The 19,506-nt window shown below is 39.5% G+C and overlaps 1 protein-coding gene across 1 annotated transcript in view; it reads left to right on the top strand.

The window, feature by feature from the left end:
• gria4a (glutamate receptor, ionotropic, AMPA 4a) overlaps positions 1–19,506 on the top strand; it is a 117,232-nt gene that overhangs the window by 73,572 nt on the left and 24,154 nt on the right. Inside the window, exons 11-13 of the mRNA XM_030743849.1 lie at positions 4,298–4,504; positions 5,730–5,945; positions 8,493–8,653. Of these exons, the coding sequence (XP_030599709.1) occupies positions 4,298–4,504; positions 5,730–5,945; positions 8,493–8,653 (584 nt within the window). The remainder of the gene's footprint in view (positions 1–4,297; positions 4,505–5,729; positions 5,946–8,492; positions 8,654–19,506) is intronic.

Here is a 19,506-nt window from a genome sequence, read left to right as displayed (position 1 = left end):
GCTTTATACTGTAAGGTAAAAACCCTACAATAATTACAGAGAAAACCCAAACAATCAGACGACCCTCTGTGAGCAAGCATTTGGCGACAGTGGGAAGGAAAAACTCCCTTTTAACAGGAAGAAACCTCTGGCAGAACCAGGCTCAGGGAGGGGCAGTCATCCGCCACGACCAGCTGGGGCTGAGGGGAGAGAGACAGAACAAAAAACATGTTGTGGAAGAGAGCCAGAGATTAATAATAACTAATAATTAAATGCAGAGTGGGGTATAAACAGAGTAAAAAGAGGTGAATGAAAAGAAATACTCAGTGCATCATAGGAACTCCCCCATCAGCCTAGGTCTATAACAACATAACTAAGGAATGGTTCAGGGTCACCTGATCTAACCCTAACTATAAGCTTTATCATAAAGGAAAGTTTTAAGCCTAATCTTAAAAATACAGAGGTTGTCTGTCTCCCGAATCCAAACCGGGAGCTGGTTGCACAGAAGAGGGGCCTGAAAGCTGAAGGCTCTGCCTCCCATTCTACTCTTAAGTATCATAGGAACCACAAGTAAGCCAGCAGTCTGAGAGCAAAGTGCTCTATTGGAGTGATATGGTACTATAAGGTCTTTAAGCTAAGATGGGGCTTGATTTTTCAAGACCTTCTTATGTAAGAAGAAGCATTTCAAATTCTATCTGGATTTAACAGAGAGCCAATGAAGAGAAGCCAGTATGGGAGAAATCTGCTCTCTCTTTCTAGTCCCTGTCAGTACTCTAGCTGCAGCATTTTGGATCAGCTGAAGGCTTTTCAGGGAGCTTTTAGGACAGCCTGATAATAGTGAATTACAATAATCCAGTTGAGAAGTAATAAATGCATGAATTAGACATTCCTGCAGTTTAACTAAGTGATGTCATCTGGATTCATGGATAGATAAAGCTGTGTATCATCTGCATAACAATGAAAATGTATGCAATGCTTTCTAATAATACTGCCTAAGGGAAGCATGTATAAAATAAATAATAAATAAAATTGGTCCTAGCACAGAACCCTGTGGAACTCCATAATTAACCTTATTGTGTGAAGAAGACTCCCCATGTACATGAACAAACTGGAGACTATTAGATAAATATGATTCAAACCACTGCAGTGCAGTACCTTTAATACCTATGGCATGCTCTAATCTCTGTAATAAAATGTTATGGTCAACAGTATCAAAAGCTGCACTGAGGCCCAACAGGACAAGGACAGTGATGAGTCCACTATCAGAGGCTGTAAGAAGATTATTAGTAACCTTCACTAATGATGCTTCTATACTGTGATGAATTCTGAAACCTGACTGAAACTCTTTAAATTCCTCTGCAGATGATAGTTAGCTGTTTTACAACTACTCTTTCAAGAATCTTTGAGAGAAAAGAAAGGTTGGAAATTGGCCTATAAAAATATATGCACCAAATGATCCCAGCCACAAAAAAGCAAACTGAATCTCATTTTTTGGAGGATCTTTGTGCAGTCAACATCACACCAAGTTTATGTGAATAACTGAAGAATTAAAAATGATAACCATACAATATATAGTGCAGTATGCACAGCACAATAATTGTGATAGCTGTAAGTAACAGTCATCAGGTTCCAGCTTTCAGTGCACTTGTACTTTAAAAGACAATTTTCTGCACACATTCTCATTCCTCTTCTCTGGTACACAGTAATGGTGATGGCTCTGTACATCTGTTTAATTTACCTGAAACTGCTTCGCTTTTCATGATTCATGTTGAGTCAGTGAAATGTGAACCCTGAAAGCTGCTAATATGCCTGATAATAGCATTTTGGGAGAAATGTTTTGTTTTTTGTGTTTTTTCTTTGTATGTTCTGAGATTGAGCACCAAAGGGCAAATGTTTGTATTTAATGATGATGATGATTGTGTTGGTAGTGAGAAACATGCAAATATTCAGCATTAATGTTCAAGATAAATTAAGAACTGATTTGAATGCCTGGTTTTTTTAATAATCTTTAACTGATGAGGTCAAAAATGCCATATAAGAAATATGCAAAGGCAATGCTAAAATGTGTATTTGTTTCTGAATCACTGATGTGCAAGTTTAATGTTTTTTCTTTACATGCCCATTTATTTGTTTAAATGGGCATGCACTTCCTAAAGAAACATTTAACAACTGACAGTGAAGGATTAAAAAAAACAGTTTGCAGCTATCCCAGCAGCTTGTTGAGATTGTACTTTAGCACAGTGGTGTTTTCTGCTAACTGCAGCATGTCAACATGCTTAAAATGATGATAATATTTTCATGCTTATCAGTTTTATTTATTTTTTTTTATTTTTGTCTTTTATTTTGGTGGTGGCTAAAATGCCAGACTTGAGTCTTCAAAATGTTAATCCACAATCCAATAAGCATTGTCAGGATCGATCCATCCATCAGTTTTCTTCCACTTATCCAATTAAGGGTCGCAGGGAGGCTGGAGCCTATACCAGGAGCCATGGGGCAAGAGGTGGGGTACACCCTGAGCAGTTCGCCAGTCAGCTAACAGAGAGACAGACAACCATTCGCACTTACACCTAAGGTCAATTTACAGTCACCAATTGACCTAACCCATGTATGTCATGTATGGACGGTGGGAGGAAGAGAACCCACACAGACACTGGGAAAACACATAAATTCCACACAAAAAGGCCGCAGCCAGCTGGTGGATTCAAGCCCAGGCCATTTCTACTGTGAGGCAACAGTGCTAACCGCTGGACGACTGTCACAATGTCCACATTTATTTCTTTTATATAATCAGTGTTAACACTAAACACAAAGTCCAGCAGAGGCTGAAGGGAATCATTTAAATTTTGAAGATGTTTAATCATGGGCTAAATTACTAAGCAGATTATATAAACTAGTTCTTCTCAAATAAAAATCATTTTACATTTTGACAAATATAAACTCATTAAATACCCCAACTGCGAAGAATTTCTCCATATTTCACACCTTAGTCATACACAAATGCACAAGTAAATGTTTTCATTTGAAGCTCTTTGTTTGCTGAAGAGAATAAGGATCAATATATAAATCCAACTTCCCTTTTGAAGGATTTGTTTGGATGGCTCAGTTCCTGTTGGGAGATTGTTTTAATCCCTCTTCATACCTACCTTTGAGCTAGACTTTTCCCTAATGTAATTCAATTTCTGGGATTGATAATTCTTCCACTGATTCCACTCAGATCTGTGTTCAGGAGGGCTTTATTGCTCATTTGACCCCTTTAATACATGTCAGCATAAAAATTCCCTTTGATTAAACTGTACTTGTTTTCAGTTTCCTGAATAGAGAATTCAAATGTTATTGTTTTGTATGCTTTATTATCTGCATAAACCATTTCATAGTTTGGGAGTGCTGGATATTAATATAGCCTGTTTGATCAAACAGACGAGATTAGTCTTTGATTAAAACAGGTTTGATAACATTTTAACAGGCTTTGTTTCATGTGGATTACAGGGTAAGCTGCCTCGGGCATAATACCATTACTCACTGCTTCTGATAGAGGCGCTGTCACTCAAAAGTCTGTGTGTGTGCGTTTCTTTTCTCTGTGGAGCAGTGTATTTGTTCCATTCCTAATGCACCCACCATCTCACATTAAACTCTCTCTTTTTGCTTTCATCTTTGATAACTACATGCACAGAATTCCATTCGCCTAAGAGCACCCGTCTTTTTTTTCTTCTTCTTCTTTGTATTTTTCTGCTCTCTTATACATTTCACCCTTCTCGGTGTTAGTGTTGTACTAAGTCAGGCGAAGGTCCCCGTGGAGTCGTGTAGACGAAAGCAGAAAACACGGGGCTGGAAGTCAGAAAAACAAGTTATAAAACATCAACTTCAGACATTGCCTTGTAAAAACCAGCTCTAATATATGTTTATTTTTCCCCATTTTGTCAACTGTGCATCTTTTTATTAAGTTCTGGCTTCTGTGTTTTCCTAACAAGATAGTTTATGTATGACATGCTATGCCACAATTACTAAAACATGAATCTGCGTATGTGATAGTTGGTTATATGGTCCAACATGGACAGTAAAATGTGCATGTAATTTACTAAATTCAGCTTTCAAAGGTTCTGATATCCTCTTTGGTCTCTTATTCAGGTCTGCAGCAATGCGTTATATTTGTATTTTATAAAGCTTTGCTCATAAAAATGTATATTTATCTATTTTTCACAAGAATAACATCACTTTTCTTTTTATGGGATTTATACATGGTACCACACTGGTTCCTCTTAATTGCTGCCATCATGTTCCTCCAAACAGCTGTCCTTCTTCCCTTATGCTGGTTTTGTAGGAGGGGCCTTACGTGATGCTGAAGAAGAACTGGGAGCTTTACGAGGGCAACGACCAGTATGAGGGATACTGTGTGGACTTGGCCTCTGAGATCGCCAAACACATTGGAATTAAATACAAGATCTCCATTGTACCAGATGGAAAATATGGAGCCAGGGATCCAGAAACAAAGATATGGAATGGCATGGTTGGCGAGCTTGTATATGGGGTAAGGATGTAAAAATAGCAGCATACAAATAATGTTTTGGATTTTATTCTGGTTTTTGGTTAAGGATCAGAGTGTGGTGTTTAAATGAAATCACAATGACATTGCAGAAACTTGTTATGTTGGCACAAGACCAACAACACTTGAAACTTCTTTGTAGAGGTCGTGCGAGCTGCAGAGCCAATGCATCACGCAATGACTGAGAAATGCTCAAAATGACTCCCTGCAGTATATAGATTCTCACAAGTGCTACATCTCCTTAGTTAGCAAGTTAGTTTCCCACAGAGATGTAATGTCATGGTGGGTTCACTCATTTGTTCAAATTTGCCAAGCTGGTTAATTATGCCATATATTCCCAGGCACAGTCTGAGATTTCACAATGCTGTCTGAATACGAACTTTATCAGCACACACAAGACAATGTCAGTCGTCACTTTGACGAGCAGTGAAAGTGGAGACATTGCAGCAGAACACCAACAGAATTAATTACCCTCCAGAATCTGGAAGGTGACACAGCAGAACACTGACTAATCAGGTTTGATTTGCATCAAACACTCACAGTCCTTTCTGATACCTCTTCTGCCACATAGAAAATATTGTAAGCACTTCCAGTCGTCTTTATCTTTTCATTGCTATACCCCCCCAACCTCATTCTTGCTATAATTTATTTAATCTGTCTCCGTATTGTGCATTAAGTTGAGTGGGTATTTGATATCCCCCTGGCCCATCCTCATTATTTTATTTTCATATCACTTCTGACTTCCTTGTCTTTCATTTGCTCTTCTTGTGTCGCGACATCTTCACTCCTTGTAGTGATGTGCTGTTATTGTAGTTTGTTTCAGTTACCACTGTAGACTATTGTTACCAACTGTATCTGTGTTGAAATGCGCAGCCATTCATAAACTGATGCTGAACGAATGGTATTTTTGACTCTTCTACAGAATTTGTATATGTGTGTATGTCTGTGTGCAGACATACACACATATGTATGTCTGCTGTATGAAATACTCCTCTATCATTCTGGTTTCCCATCACCCCCTTTCAATCCTTCCACTCACCCCCTTCTCTGATCTTTAAGTCCAGTTCCTCTTTGTTCTCTCTTTGCTTTGCCCCTCGACAGTGCCCATTCATTATAGCTTATTTGTTTTATATGCAGTTGCTGCAAATTAACTGCAGGAAAAAAACATCAGAGTGAACTGAAATCTCAGCCCCACCCCTCTACTTTGCAGAAAGCAGAAATTGCCGTGGCCCCACTGACCATCACCCTGGTGAGAGAGGAGGTGATCGACTTCTCTAAGCCTTTCATGTCTCTGGGAATTTCAATCATGATCAAGAAACCTCAGAAGTCTAAACCAGGTGTTTTCTCTTTCCTGGACCCGCTGGCCTACGAGATCTGGATGTGCATAGTGTTCGCTTACATTGGAGTCAGTGTTGTGCTGTTTTTGGTGAGTGATTGTTACAAACTAGAAGTCAGCGCTTGACTTGGATAGCAGGACTGAACTAGAAGGGTTACTGAAGTCTCGGGTAGAGGGATGAAAGCACATACAGTAGCTACAGGGTAATAATACATCTGAACCAGTGAGCTACAGGATAATAGAAACAACATTTCCTGTTGTTCAGAAGTCAGTTTTTATTATAAGGTTCTTTTTTCTGATGAGTCATCATGAATCTTGATGTTTCTGACAGTATATCATTTTTATGTTTTACAGATTATTAAAACCCCACTGTAGCGTACTGCAGCTAAAAAATTTTCGAGTATGACAGTATTGCCTTTACACTCAGCTGAAATGTCATTTACAGTGCTGAAGACAGCTTCAAGGCAGGAAATCATTAGATACTTAAAGGCATCCTCTCTGAACAGAAATAGCTTAATAGTGATGCATGCAAGACATTTAAATGCTTCATGTCAGAGTTTGAAGACAGCTCACTTTACCATACACAAGATCACCCTGTGATACCAGATTTTCTGAATATTCAAGGAAATGGTTTTCTTTTGTATCAATCAGAAATTCACCCTCCAAAGTTGTCTTATCTGTTGTGAGATGTTAAACAGATGTCTCTCACTATTTACTTGCTTCAGTTTGCCTTTGAAAGCATACATGTATTTGTTGCTTTTTTCATGTATTAACTGCTTTGTTATTATAAATGTGTGAATAGATTGCCGCATGACTTTAAAAAATGTTGGGGTGCCCGGGTGGCTCAGTGGTGAAGCAAGCGACCACATGCATATGCTGAGCTACAGTGCAGGCAGCGCAGGCTTGAGTCCCGGCCTGTCGCCAACCTGCCCGCGTGTCCTCCATTGTATCTTTCCCCCATTTCCTGTCTCCCTTCCCTTCCAATAAAGCCGCTGTGGCCAAAAAAAAAAAAATGCGACCCCCTCTGACTCTCTGTGTGACCTCTGGACTGATCTGTACTACAAAAAGAACTCTTTTAACATATTGTACTGCTTTGTGTCTTGTTTTATTTAATAGAAACAAGTCCATAATCAGTACTCATTCTTAGTCTTTCCAGCTTTTTATTAGCACTACTTGTGCAGTACGTTATTAAGCTAAGTTTTTAAAAACTCGTAGTGTACACTACAGCCCGGGCTGTACTACATTTTAGAAAAGACTCTTGGGATGACTCGGACTCAAGTGTGGACATTAAGCTGAAGATCAGGACTTTTTCAAAGCGACTAATCCAAACCCCATAGGAACACATTAATGACTAACCTTGTGTTGTGGATGGATAATGTCAGAAGTTCTCCTGACTGAAGTTTGACCCGTTTTCAGTGTCTTCTTCCTGCCATGTGATAGCATTTGTCTCTGCACATCAAGGACCCTCAACATGATCTTTTACTGACAACAGTTTAACCCTCATCTTCCACCTTCCCTGTGTGTTTATGTTAGCCTAACCATACATCTGTAGGTGACAACTAGGTAGCACATGATTATTTGTCAGCTACCCCAACCCACCAATCCTCGCTGTTATGTAGTTTTCCATCTTTGTCCGCATCCAAAGTTATAGCAGAGCTGTACGTTTTAGTTTTTTAGAAATACTACAGTCAGAACATGGTATGTCATCTTTAGGTTGAAACTAGCTAGCTAACTTCTTAGGCCTCTAAACCTTGTAAACGCTCTTCTTCATGGATGGGAGAAAGGGGAGACAAGGGAGAAATGATCCACTGATCTTTTTATTGGAGAATTTGGGCTATTTTAACTCTCAGTGGTGCTCCATTGTTTGATTCTGAGAACTCAAGGAGCATTTGGAGCCAAGAGTGGCTAATGATCAGATTTAAGACGTATATTGACAAATAATAATAATAATAAATAAATAAATGGAAAAACTGATCTGGAATCGAATAGATAAGTAATTTGCTAACTACAATGTTAGTGAGGTTGCAAGCAAAGGATATCCAGCTTGTGGAAGATTTTTAAATGTAACAAAATATTGTCTCTATTAAGGTAATCTAATTCATATATACTGCCAGGGAAATAATTTGACAGGCTAACATCAGCTGATGTTATAAAATTACTATCATCAGAGTCATGTAACAAAGTTACAGGTAGCAAGAAGGCCAAGATAAGGTTAACTTGCTAAAGTTAACCTTATCTTGCTGAAATTATAGAGCTAAAATAATGAGTGTAAATATTAGCTGGCTACCCTGCCAAATTACTTCACTAGCTAACATGTAACGTGATCCATGGTACTGTACTGTGTATTTGCCAAAGTTTGATTTTAGGCCAAATAAAAAAATACCCCTTGGTTTTTTTTAAAAAAAGAAAAGCTTGAGACATTTTTGTTTTTCTCAATACATATGATGATGAATATGATGAAAAGGCTAGTTTGGAGCAAGGATCTGCTTACATGGTCTGTACCAGTACTTTTGCTCACAAAAAAAAAATGGGTGGCTTCAGACAAAAAAATGTTTTAAGTTGTGATTTTAATGTATCTGTTCTGCTCTTCTTTTACTTTAAAGTTTTCTGACACTTTTTCTGCATTTGCTGTCTTAGGTGAGTCGCTTCAGTCCATATGAGTGGCACGCAGAGGAACCAGAGGAGGGTGCCACAGAGCAGGGCCCCACTGACCAACCTCCAAATGAATTTGGCATCTTTAACTCCCTGTGGTTCTCACTGGGAGCCTTCATGCAACAAGGCTGTGACATCTCACCACGGTAAGGGAGGGAAATGATCAGTGAGAGATAAACAGAGTGCATTTGTGTATGCATGTTTGTCAGACTGAGCGAGATAATATTTAAGGCAGTATGCAGGGTGAGTGTGTAGGCCGGGGAGAGCATGTGTGCTGGTCTAACTGTCTGTAATGCTTGAGTGCTGTAGTATTAGACAGTGGTGATTCAGACTGTTGACAGTGTGAATCACCTCTTTTAGCACTTTCCTATCTTTAACTGAGCCTGGCTGATACACCAAGGCACACACATGCAAACACAAAAATATAAAAGTGAGAAGAAAACACCTGCATACAGTCCAGCGGTGATGTCCATGTGGCTCTGTTATGTTGGAAGATTTAGCAGTTTGCTAGGTGTGTATGAATCTTTAATGCACCACAGAAGAGGCAGAGTCCAGCTATATTTTTAGAATATTTATAAGAATATGCCATTTTATTATTGATAACCTGAGAATGCAGTTTAGTGAAATATTCATTGCCAGCATCCTCAAGACCTTTAGGGAGCAAGTCTAAGGAGAGAAAGAGCAGCAGGGAGCACTTCACACTAAAACAAATGAAAGAAAAGACTGATGAGTGACGAACGCAAGAAAGACACAGTGTGATCAGTTGTGCTTGGGAGAACAGTAAAAACTGTTAGGTATGCATTCATACATATGTAAATGGAAACTTCTCACTTTATGAAGATAAAGTGGTTGCTCAACTGACTGCTGTTCCACCTGCATGAGTACACACAACTCTCCAACATGAGTTTGTATGTTACCTGAAATAGTTAAAACATTAAGTGTGCCATGAGTTCTTCTGCCTGCGGGAGAGTTATACTCTGTTTACATTTTTGGAGATTATCTTTATAGCTCCGAGTCTTCTAAGAGCAAAATAGAAATAAAGGCTGGCTGACTTCAGAGGAAGTCCAGTCAGTAAGAACTTCACGGATCAAAAGATCCTCCATGCTGCAGCCCAAGCAGCAGCCCATTGCACATACTGGGCAGTGAGTGGAGCTGTGTGTATGTACTGATGTGGTAGTAAGAGGTCAGAGATGTAGCTAGGAGCGAAGGCTTTAAAAGGCATCAATATACAGTGCAAAGTAAAGCAGTCGCTTTCTTTAAATTTCATCTTAAAATATACTTTTATGGGAAAGCGTTTACTGATTGTACCTGAGTTTCATATTCCTTTAACCATCTTTTATGTCCCAGTTCCTGCAATCTTTTACTACAGTTCAGTGGTCTCCAGTGTTTGTTTTATTTTCCCCAGAGTTAATTTTGTTTTGTTGCTCCTGTGAAGCAATTCATATCACAGATTTTGATTTTGCTGTATGGTAAACTTTATTATTATTTTGCATTTTCTTCTACTCAAGTATCGCTCAGACATTTGTGCTGCATCTCCATTTGCGTTTCTCTTTTGGAGAAAGAACAAAAGTATCTTTTCAGCTCCCCGAACTTCACTTTCTTCCTCCTCCTCTTTTGCTCTTCTGCCCTTCTCTTCTGCTCTTGCATCCATCTCTTTCATATCCTCTCCTTTTCTCTCTCCACTTCCCGACACATGTCGTCTCTGTCTTCTCCCCACTTTACTGTGACTGACAGGCCAATTCCAGCCCTAGCGCACAAAATGGAAAACACTCACATCAGCTGCATGCGCAACAGACACTTCACAGTCTTTGCTTTCCTCATACACACATATGAAAAAAAAAAAACACCCACTGTACACTTTCACAACAATACAACACACACACATGGACCTTTCCGTCACTTACAGGTCCTGTATATAAGCCACAGCTGTCATAGCGATAATGCGATACTTAACATGAAGCCAGTGCTCGTCATATAAATCACACACCCTGTCACTTCCAATACGGCACAACTTCTGCATAGGCCAGGATTACAGCAGTCACAATTGCCAGATTATATTCTTACTGCAAGAAATCTGTCTCTTATATAGTTTTTACTTTTTTCCCCCTTTATGGCATTTTATCTACTGGACCTTTCAAACAAGACTGGATAATTTAGGTTTCAGATTTTTTTTTTTCTCATAATGGCACCTCCTACAGTGACAATTCATCAAGTAAATGCACTGTGATGTCTGTTTCATCACAATTTTAGTCTCACGGGAACAACAACAACAGGTACATTTTCTGTATTCAGCAGTGTTCTACTCTGATGGCATTGTGCTGCGGTTGTGGATCAGGGTCTTTAAGCCGCTGTTGTATACAAAAGAGAGCTTTAGAGATGCATATCTCTTAATTGTAATATTGACAATATGGGGACATACTGGGTGCTTTCTAATGAGAAGGAAGAGGCCAAGGAACGATGAAAGCACTCAACGAGCAGCAATACAGTTAATGATGGAAGCACAAATGAAAACACCAGTGTTTTAACTCTTGACCATACATATTTAAATAGATAACACCATGATCTCAGTATTATAGGGAGACATTTGTGTCTAATGCTGTTTCCCAGCAGCTTTGACCATGTACGCGATATGTGTGTGTGTGTGTGTGTGTGTGTGTGTGTGTGTGTGTGTGTGTGTGTGTGTGTGTGTGTGTGTGTGTGTGTGTGTGTGTGTGTGTGTGTGTGTGTTTTTTAAAGACTAAAATATTGGATGCCTGTGCCTCTCCAGCTAAACTGTGCATCCCTACACCATGATTAGCACCACAACCTTTGCTTACAGCATTAAGTGCCAAAACATTAAGGTTGCTGATTGTAAGGGAGGAGAAATTTGTTCCTGTCCCTCTTAGTCTCTCTTCACGTGACCTTAAAGTGCTCTCCCTTGTCTTTCTCCCTGTATTTCTTTTGTCATTGGGAACCACGGGTGAAAGAAGCCAAATTTTTCTGCTTTCAATGTTGGATAGTGCTGTCTGTGACTATAAAGCTTTTAGATTTAGCTTGTGTTCACGTAGTAGCATTATTGTGGAATCACGGTCAAAGAGTTAGTCATTGGACTCATTGATGAAAAAATGAATAAGCCAGGCAGCCAGGCTTTTTGCCATAAAGTCATGTGATGGATGAGCCTCTTTGACACTGTGCTCTGCAGAAATACTAGATCATGTCCTTAGAAAAGGAGACGTGTCCTGCATATCATACTGTCATATCACTTTTCTTTCTCCTCAGTTCATTTCCTTTAATCTCACATCCTCTTGTTCACCTTTGCAAGCAGGCAGAATCATAATGCTAAGTCAAGTCACACCTGACAGCAGAAATGTGCTATAGCTACTGCGGAGACAAGGTATTAATGTATTATCATAACACAGAATGTACCCCTTTATTCCTGTGATGCCTTCCAGTTTCCTTGTGACAGAAATGTCTAATAATCCACATTTTCTTTTATTTCAAATTTATGGCTGTCTTATGCATATTGTTACCAGGCTATGTATCTGCAGCATCACATTCTCTCTATTAGCCATATCAAAGAGCAACAAAATGAACTAAGTGGTCATAAAGGAGGACACATAATGGGATTTTTTGCTGCTTTGTTTAGGCAAGAGATCACATCCACAGAGTTTCAGTTACTGTGTATAAAACTCTTTTTTATGTGGAGTTAATTTAGGCCAACAAGTCATGTATATGTGTGCTATGTACATGAGGTTTTTTAAGCGTAATGACAGAACCATGCAGAAAGTTATCTTTTTAGTATTGTCTACTATAAGTAAAAACCTTTTTATCCCAGTTGTATGACCAGTCTCTGGCACCATTCTGCTGAAATCGATTATCTATTTTGAGTGCTTTTAACTGAGACATTAACTAATTGCAGGTACACCTTTAAAACTTAACATGTTATATTCATTCTGTTATGTCTACAGCTACATTATTTTCTCTGCACATCATTCAGCTTAAGTCATTTAAAAAAACATTTAAATTTGTTGATGGACATTGTGATGCCAGCCACAGCGCAACTCACAGCCACATTTCCCTGCGCATCATCATTACATTTTTCTTCGCCCATATTTCTGTCCTGACCAAGGGACGCCTGTTTTTTGTTTTTTTGTTTTTTTTGCTCAGGCTTTATCCTCTCTTTCCTCCATCCTTCCAGTTGTATTGTCCCCGGCCAGTCAGCGGGGATCAGAATATTGAGGCTGACATTTACTGTGGAGTTGGGAATAAAGGAAAAGAGGCAGCCTCTGCAGGAAGAGATATTCTTACTGACTGGTTGAATGCTTTCTTGTATGTTGTATATGTTCCCTTCTGTCTGTGTTCTTCTGCTTTCCAGTCTGACTTTTTGGCTATTTACAGCGCATGTTTTTTTTTTTGGCAGGTTTTATTGCTGCTTTGTAAACTATGCATCTCCCCCATCCTACATTATGCTTTGTCTTATAGCATTTATGAGCATCTGTCAGTTAAGTGTCCATGTGTCAATACTGGTTGTTTGACTCTATATACTCTGTGTATTGACTGTGTATGTAGTAGTGAGCTGCCATAGTAAGTCCATTGGTATTCAGTGTGGGTCCCTCTCTCTATGCTGCAGTCATCTCTGCAGTCTAGGAGACACAGTATAACAAACACTCCTATTCAGCTCTCTTCTTTCTTCTTTCTTTCTTTCTTCTTCTTTCTTTCTTTCTTTCTTTCTTTCTTTCTTTCTTTCTTTCTTTCTTTCTTCTTTCTTTTTCCAGCTATGTTTCTAGCTATCTATCCTTTGACTTTTTCATCTTTCTGCCTCCCCTTTATGTTCTCTGATGCTCACTTTTGCTAGTTGACATTTACATAGCTAAAAACTGCTGTGCACATGTGTGCTGACATGTCTACATGACAGCACTGACTACTTTCCCTGAGCAGCCCACACAGTCTTTCACTTGGAAACACACCGACTTGTGTTTATTTCACCTTTCCATTCAAGCACAAGGTAATGGCTGCCACGGACGTATTTATACACCCTCACACACATTGTCAGAGTGACCTTGATCGGGCATTAGCCCCACCCGCCTGTCATCTTTTAGCCCAGGCTTTTGGGTTTCTAATGATAGTGATTGGCCTGGTCATAACATAAAAGGTGGCAACAAAGTGATGGATGATTAGGTTATAGTCGTGGATTTAAAAAAAAAAAATAGCATGAAATAATGGTGGAAATGTTTGTCCTTAGAATGAGAAAGACCAAGAGGGAGTGCAGGGAAGCAAAATAGAGGTAAAATGATCACCAGTGAACATCTCACAGGGATTAGATCTGTCTCTGTCAATAAGCATATGAAATTACAGCTTCCATGTCTTGTGTGTATGTGTGTTGAGAGGAGCTGCATGTGTGTATTTTGGGGTGTGCACGTGTGTCTACTGTCTGGGCAGTTGTGCACTGGAGTGCGTATGGTTGTATATAAATGTGTGTTTGTGAGTGTCATGTGTATTGAGCAAATGGCTGTGGGTGTGTTGAATAGTTAATGGTAGCAACAGATCCAGCTAATGGCATGACTAACTAACTGCACTGGGACACCGAAGCTTACTGAGTAATTAATGATTAGTCTCAAGGTCAGTGATTAGAACTCAGTCATGCTGACAGACTGCATGTTTATGAATTTCACAATTAATCCCTTATATTTTATGAACAGTCTTTTCAAGACCCCCCCCCCCCCCAATCTCTCTAAGTAGCTCAGATCTTTTCTGCTTCACTTTTACAGTTCCTGTTATTTTCTTCAATTATGCCTTTCATTACCTGCCTGTGGCACCTACTGTTTAATCGATTAATTTGATTTTTTTTTTTTTTATGCTTGCCTTGATGCCCTTTATTCTGCCTTCATCTGCTGTGGCACCTTTCTGCCTGTTTCAGTCATTTTGCCAATTTACTTTGTGTCACACCTGTAGTCATTGTAGGAAAAAGATGAAAGCAAGAAGAGCCAAAGAAGAGAAAGGTTGTATTATGCCTCCTATCTGCATTATTCAGTCTTTTATTGTGCCAAAAGCAAACATTTAAGCTTCACTTTCTTAAAACATCAGTCACACTGCCAGCAGACTAGCTGTTTGATGAAACTGGTCTCATTCCCTCCCCTACTTAAAAACAGCATTGCTATAGATGGTTCAGGGAGTGTTTAAAAGAATCTCTACTGTTGACTGATCAAAGTAAAATCACATGAGGTAACTTTTTTCTTTGCTGCTGACATAATATTTAATAAGTAATTGATTATGGTTTTCAAGTGATCTTCCTAGCTGATCTTCAGTTGATCCTTACGGGAATGAAAATAAAACACATTCTAGATATTATGCGCACACCTAATGCCTAAAATTGCAATCTCTTCTGTCAGGTGATAAAATCCAGATGTATTGGATGCAAACAAATTGCATAGCTCAGAAGGGTTTGAGTGTTTGTGTGTGACAGTGTGAGTACGCATGAGTGAGCGAGAGAGAGAAAGATGAACAGCATGCCATTAATCTTTCACACACTGGATTGGGGAGGCAATCTGTTGGCTATCATAGATGATACATGACCAGCTATAGAATGATTCGCCTGTTGCATACCAACACTGTGAAACTGCACACACAGGCGGCACACTCATACAGATGCATCACATAAAGAGTCAGACACTACTGCCAAAGATCACCCAAGTATATACCAGCATGCACTCCTAGAGCAGCAAAATGCATCCACAAATCCACATGGAAACACATTTGTATACATGCCTGCTTGCACATATTGTCACACATGGTTTTTCTGAATCAAGTGCCAGAGGGCAAACGTGCTCTCCAACTTCGCTCCAAGGCCAAACACTAGTTAATACCTCCTTTTCTCTTTTTCACTCAGTCACACTCACACGCTCACGCGCACGCACACACACACACACACACACACACACACACACACACACACACACACACACTCAACCAATCTATTTATCTTCCCTCAGTAGGGTGGATGTCTATCAAGCCGCCTGAGATACCATTTTTAGTAGGTTTTTAAAATAAAAGCTCCAGTCAGCCACATATAATCTGGCGTCCCACCCCCAGCATAGCACAAAACAGTGGCGGCGCCGGGGTGGGGGTGGGGGGGCTATAGCTCACCCTGGAAAAGTCATAGCACCCCCGTAGCAAGAAAATAGCCTGTGTCTGTGTATGTTGAGAACTGAATGAACAAATGATCCTTCATAGCACCCTCAGTAAAATGCTTACCCCCCCCCCCCCCCCCCCCTTAGCACCAGCAGAAAAATATTTCTGGAGCCGCCACTGGCACAAAAATATGTCTGTGTGTAGACTCAGTGAGCCCCCTTAACGTTTACAGTATTTCTGCCATTGTTAAGTCTGTATGAACAGCTCAACCAACAAGAGTAAAACAGTGCACCGGAGCTGTTACTGTATAATTGTAAATCAGTCTTAACACAGTGAAAGTCTGCACAATCTATGTCTCTTCCCAGTGTATTGTAATTAGTGTGTTAAGCTTTACTGTGAGGTTTAACGACATTGCTTTATGTCACAGATTTGTAGGACTTCATTAAACCTTGAGCTGTAGTTAAGTGGGGAAAGTCATCTCTCCCTGGCTGCTGTACTAAGAAATCATCACTGTGTTGCTGTGTTTCATAATAAAAGAAAGTCCTCGGTGAGAACATGTTTAGTTTATATGTTTTATTTGTAGAATAGGGTAAACTGGTTTGCAGCAGATATGTTTACTCTAGGTTCATGCATACCGAAGATGATTTATTCAGAGAACTGCACAGGTTTAATTTTAATTAATTAATTATAAAAATTCATTACTTGAATTCAATATTCTGTAGATAAATTAATGGACCTCAGAAATTTGTCCATCAACAACTACAGCTGGAAATGCTGCCCAGCGTTGATGATTGCAGTGTTTAGACAGATAACTATACCAATTGGGTGAACATACATTGAAAGATAAATATTATTCTATTATTCTTCCTTCAAATGTGCACGTGGCATATACTATATTGCCAAAAGTATTCACTTGTCTGCCTTCACGTGTACTGCATGACCAGCTGCCTGAAAAGGAGTTATAGTTATAACACCAACCTCTTTTTATGAACAGTATGCATTTTGTATATTTAAATGGTCATTTTAACCTCTTTTAATCGACCAGTGTTGTTTTTCTAGTGAAGTCAGGATGAATTTCTCGTAAGTACAGTGCTTAACAAGTTTATTAGACCACCTGTCATAAAAACTAGAAAACACAAATATTTTAGAAATCTGTTGAAAACTAAAAAAATTACTGAATAGACTGAATTACCAGTACTGTGTGGTACAGCTGTGGCATAGACCTTTCGCTGGGTGGTGGTCTAAAAAAGTTGTTAAGCACTGTACATTTTATATTAGAGATGTGTTTTGCTACAGTGTATTGTCATTTAGTATCTGTTCATACCACCACTTGCAGGTCCCCCAAGAGGAGTTGTCAGATGAATTAATAAATGCTGCTTAAAAATACATTATAGCATATATTGGTTATTAAAGGTTTATATAATGCTTATGAATACAAGATATGCACAGCACGAGTAAAGTTTTACATCACTTATCTTGACATTGATGTTGCCCAAAGCACTAGCCACAGAATTAAGCACTGACCTGTGGCTGCCAAATGCCCCCTGTATTTATAATGGGTCAGTTACAGACGACACATTTTCACTTGTTTAAAAGTGTTTATTCAACACACAAATCAATGCATGGCCTCCTTTCAGGCTCAACAGATTCATGAGATAGAAGCTGCATATTTTTTTTATAGTTTGTTAATAATGTTGTTATAAACATTTAATAGTTGATCAACATATTCATTTATTCTGCCTTACAGAAATCTGGTTACAGCAGCATGATTCATTTGAAAGTCTGGCTCTTAGCCTCGTCTACCCTAAATGAAAAATTCAAAAATCACTTATTTGTTGTTATCTATCATCCAACTGGCCCTTACTCAAAGTTTCTGTCTGATTTCTCAGCCTTTTTCCTGATATTTACATTGTCATTGCTATGCAGATGATATTCAGCTTTATCTACAAAGCCAGATGAGTGTCCAAGTGTCCACTGTAGTTAAACTGCTGGAATGTCGTAGCCCCTTAACTGGCAAGGGCCCGGTGACGGGCCGTTTGTAGTCCCTTTTATATGGCAGGCTAGACCCTCCCATTTTTATTGACACGTCTTTCGGCCAATCATGTAACTGGCTGCACCAAATCACCTGACAAAGCTACGTGACGCCCTCTGAGTATTATTGGCTCTGGGAAACCCATTTCTTAACATTATTGGCCGAATGAGGTGTCAGTCAAAATGGGCGGGTCTAGCCTGCCATATAAATGCACTTCATTCGGCCCGCGGACCAGACGCAGCCGATTAATAGGCTATGAAATGGGTTTTTCAGAGCCAATAATAACCAGAAGGCGTTATGTAGTTTTTGTCAGGTGATTTTTTTGCTGCCAGTTAAGGGGTTAAAGACATAATCTCTAATTTTCTGTTTCTAAAATCAGATAAAACCGAAGTTCTTGTACTCGGCCCCACAAATCTTAGAAACATGGTGTCTAACCAGATACTTAATCTGGATGGCATTACCTCGGCCTCCAGTAACACTGTGAGGAATTAAACATCCTGTCTCAGAATGATGCTGAAAAGCTACTGTAGTTCATTACTAATTCATTACTTCTAGGCTGGACTATTGTAATTCATTACTATCAGGTTGTTCTAAAAGCTCCCTGAAAAGCCTTCAGGTGATTCAAAATGCTGCAGTCAAAGTACTGACAGGGACTAGAAAGAGAGAGCATATTTCTCCCATATTGGCTTCTCTTCATTTGCTCCTTGTTAAATCTGGAATTGAATTTAAAATCCTTCTTGTCACATACAAGATCTTGAATAATCAGGCCCCATCTTATATTAAAGAACTCATAGTACCATATCAGCCTAATAGAGCACTTTGCTCTCAGACAGCTAGCTTACTTGTGGTTCCTAGGGTATTTGTCACGGATGGTGCAGGCAAGGCAGGGAGGACCCCAGTGCAGGACACGACGAGAGCAGGTTTGGCGTGCAGGTTTATTTAAAACAGGCTTCAAACAGGATACAGGCGGATGGGGAGCCCGCAACATAAAGACACATACAACTCGAAACTCGAAACACTCGAAAACTTGGAAAACAAAACACACAGCCGTTGTCACATACACGTGGACAAGACGAGGACCCGAAAAAGGAACAGAGGGAAAACTAAGGGCTTAAATACCCACAAGGGGATTAGGGCAAGTGGAAACAACAGGGGACGACAGGTGAACCAAATGAACCAAATGACAAAGGGGAAGCAAAACTAAACACAAAGCACAGGGAACACGAGACTGTCAAAACAAAACAGGAACTGACTAAACTTAACAGACGCAGACCTAACACTGAAAACTTGACAAGGGCAATATTACAAAATGAAACAACAAGGGAAACCAAACCACACACTCAAACAACAAACAGAGAAACCAAAAGAACCACCAAGAAAACAACCTGAAAAGTACAACAAAAGAAAGCTACACAAAAGTACTCAAAACGCTGGGCCACCGGCCCAGGATCATGACAGTATTTAAAAGTAGAATGGGAGACAGAGCCTTCAGCTTTCAGGCGGATTGTTGTTGATGGTTGGGTTTCTCTGTAATTATTGTATGGTCTTTACCTTAAAATACAAAGCACCTTGAGGCAACTGTTGTGACTTGGCACTATATGAATACATTGAATAAACATAGTGAGGACGCACAACAGGGAAGTGTACGGCTCACTGACCTTCTCTCCATCTCTTTTTGTCTGCACTCTTGTCATCCTCTTTATGCCTCTTTATTTTTCTGTCACTCTGCTAGGTCAGCTTAATAAATTATTGTTATTTACCAGCTAACCAGTCAGATCGCCTCTCCCGTTTTGGCTTCTGAAAGAAATCCAGTAAAACCTATAAAACTTCTGAATATGCCATTCGCACTTCCTCTTCTTC

The sequence above is a fragment of the Archocentrus centrarchus genome, chromosome 13 (assembly GCF_007364275.1).
Source record: "Archocentrus centrarchus isolate MPI-CPG fArcCen1 chromosome 13, fArcCen1, whole genome shotgun sequence".
Classification (NCBI taxonomy): domain Eukaryota; kingdom Metazoa; phylum Chordata; class Actinopteri; order Cichliformes; family Cichlidae; genus Archocentrus; species Archocentrus centrarchus.
This window is presented reverse-complemented; position numbering and strand designations above follow the sequence as displayed.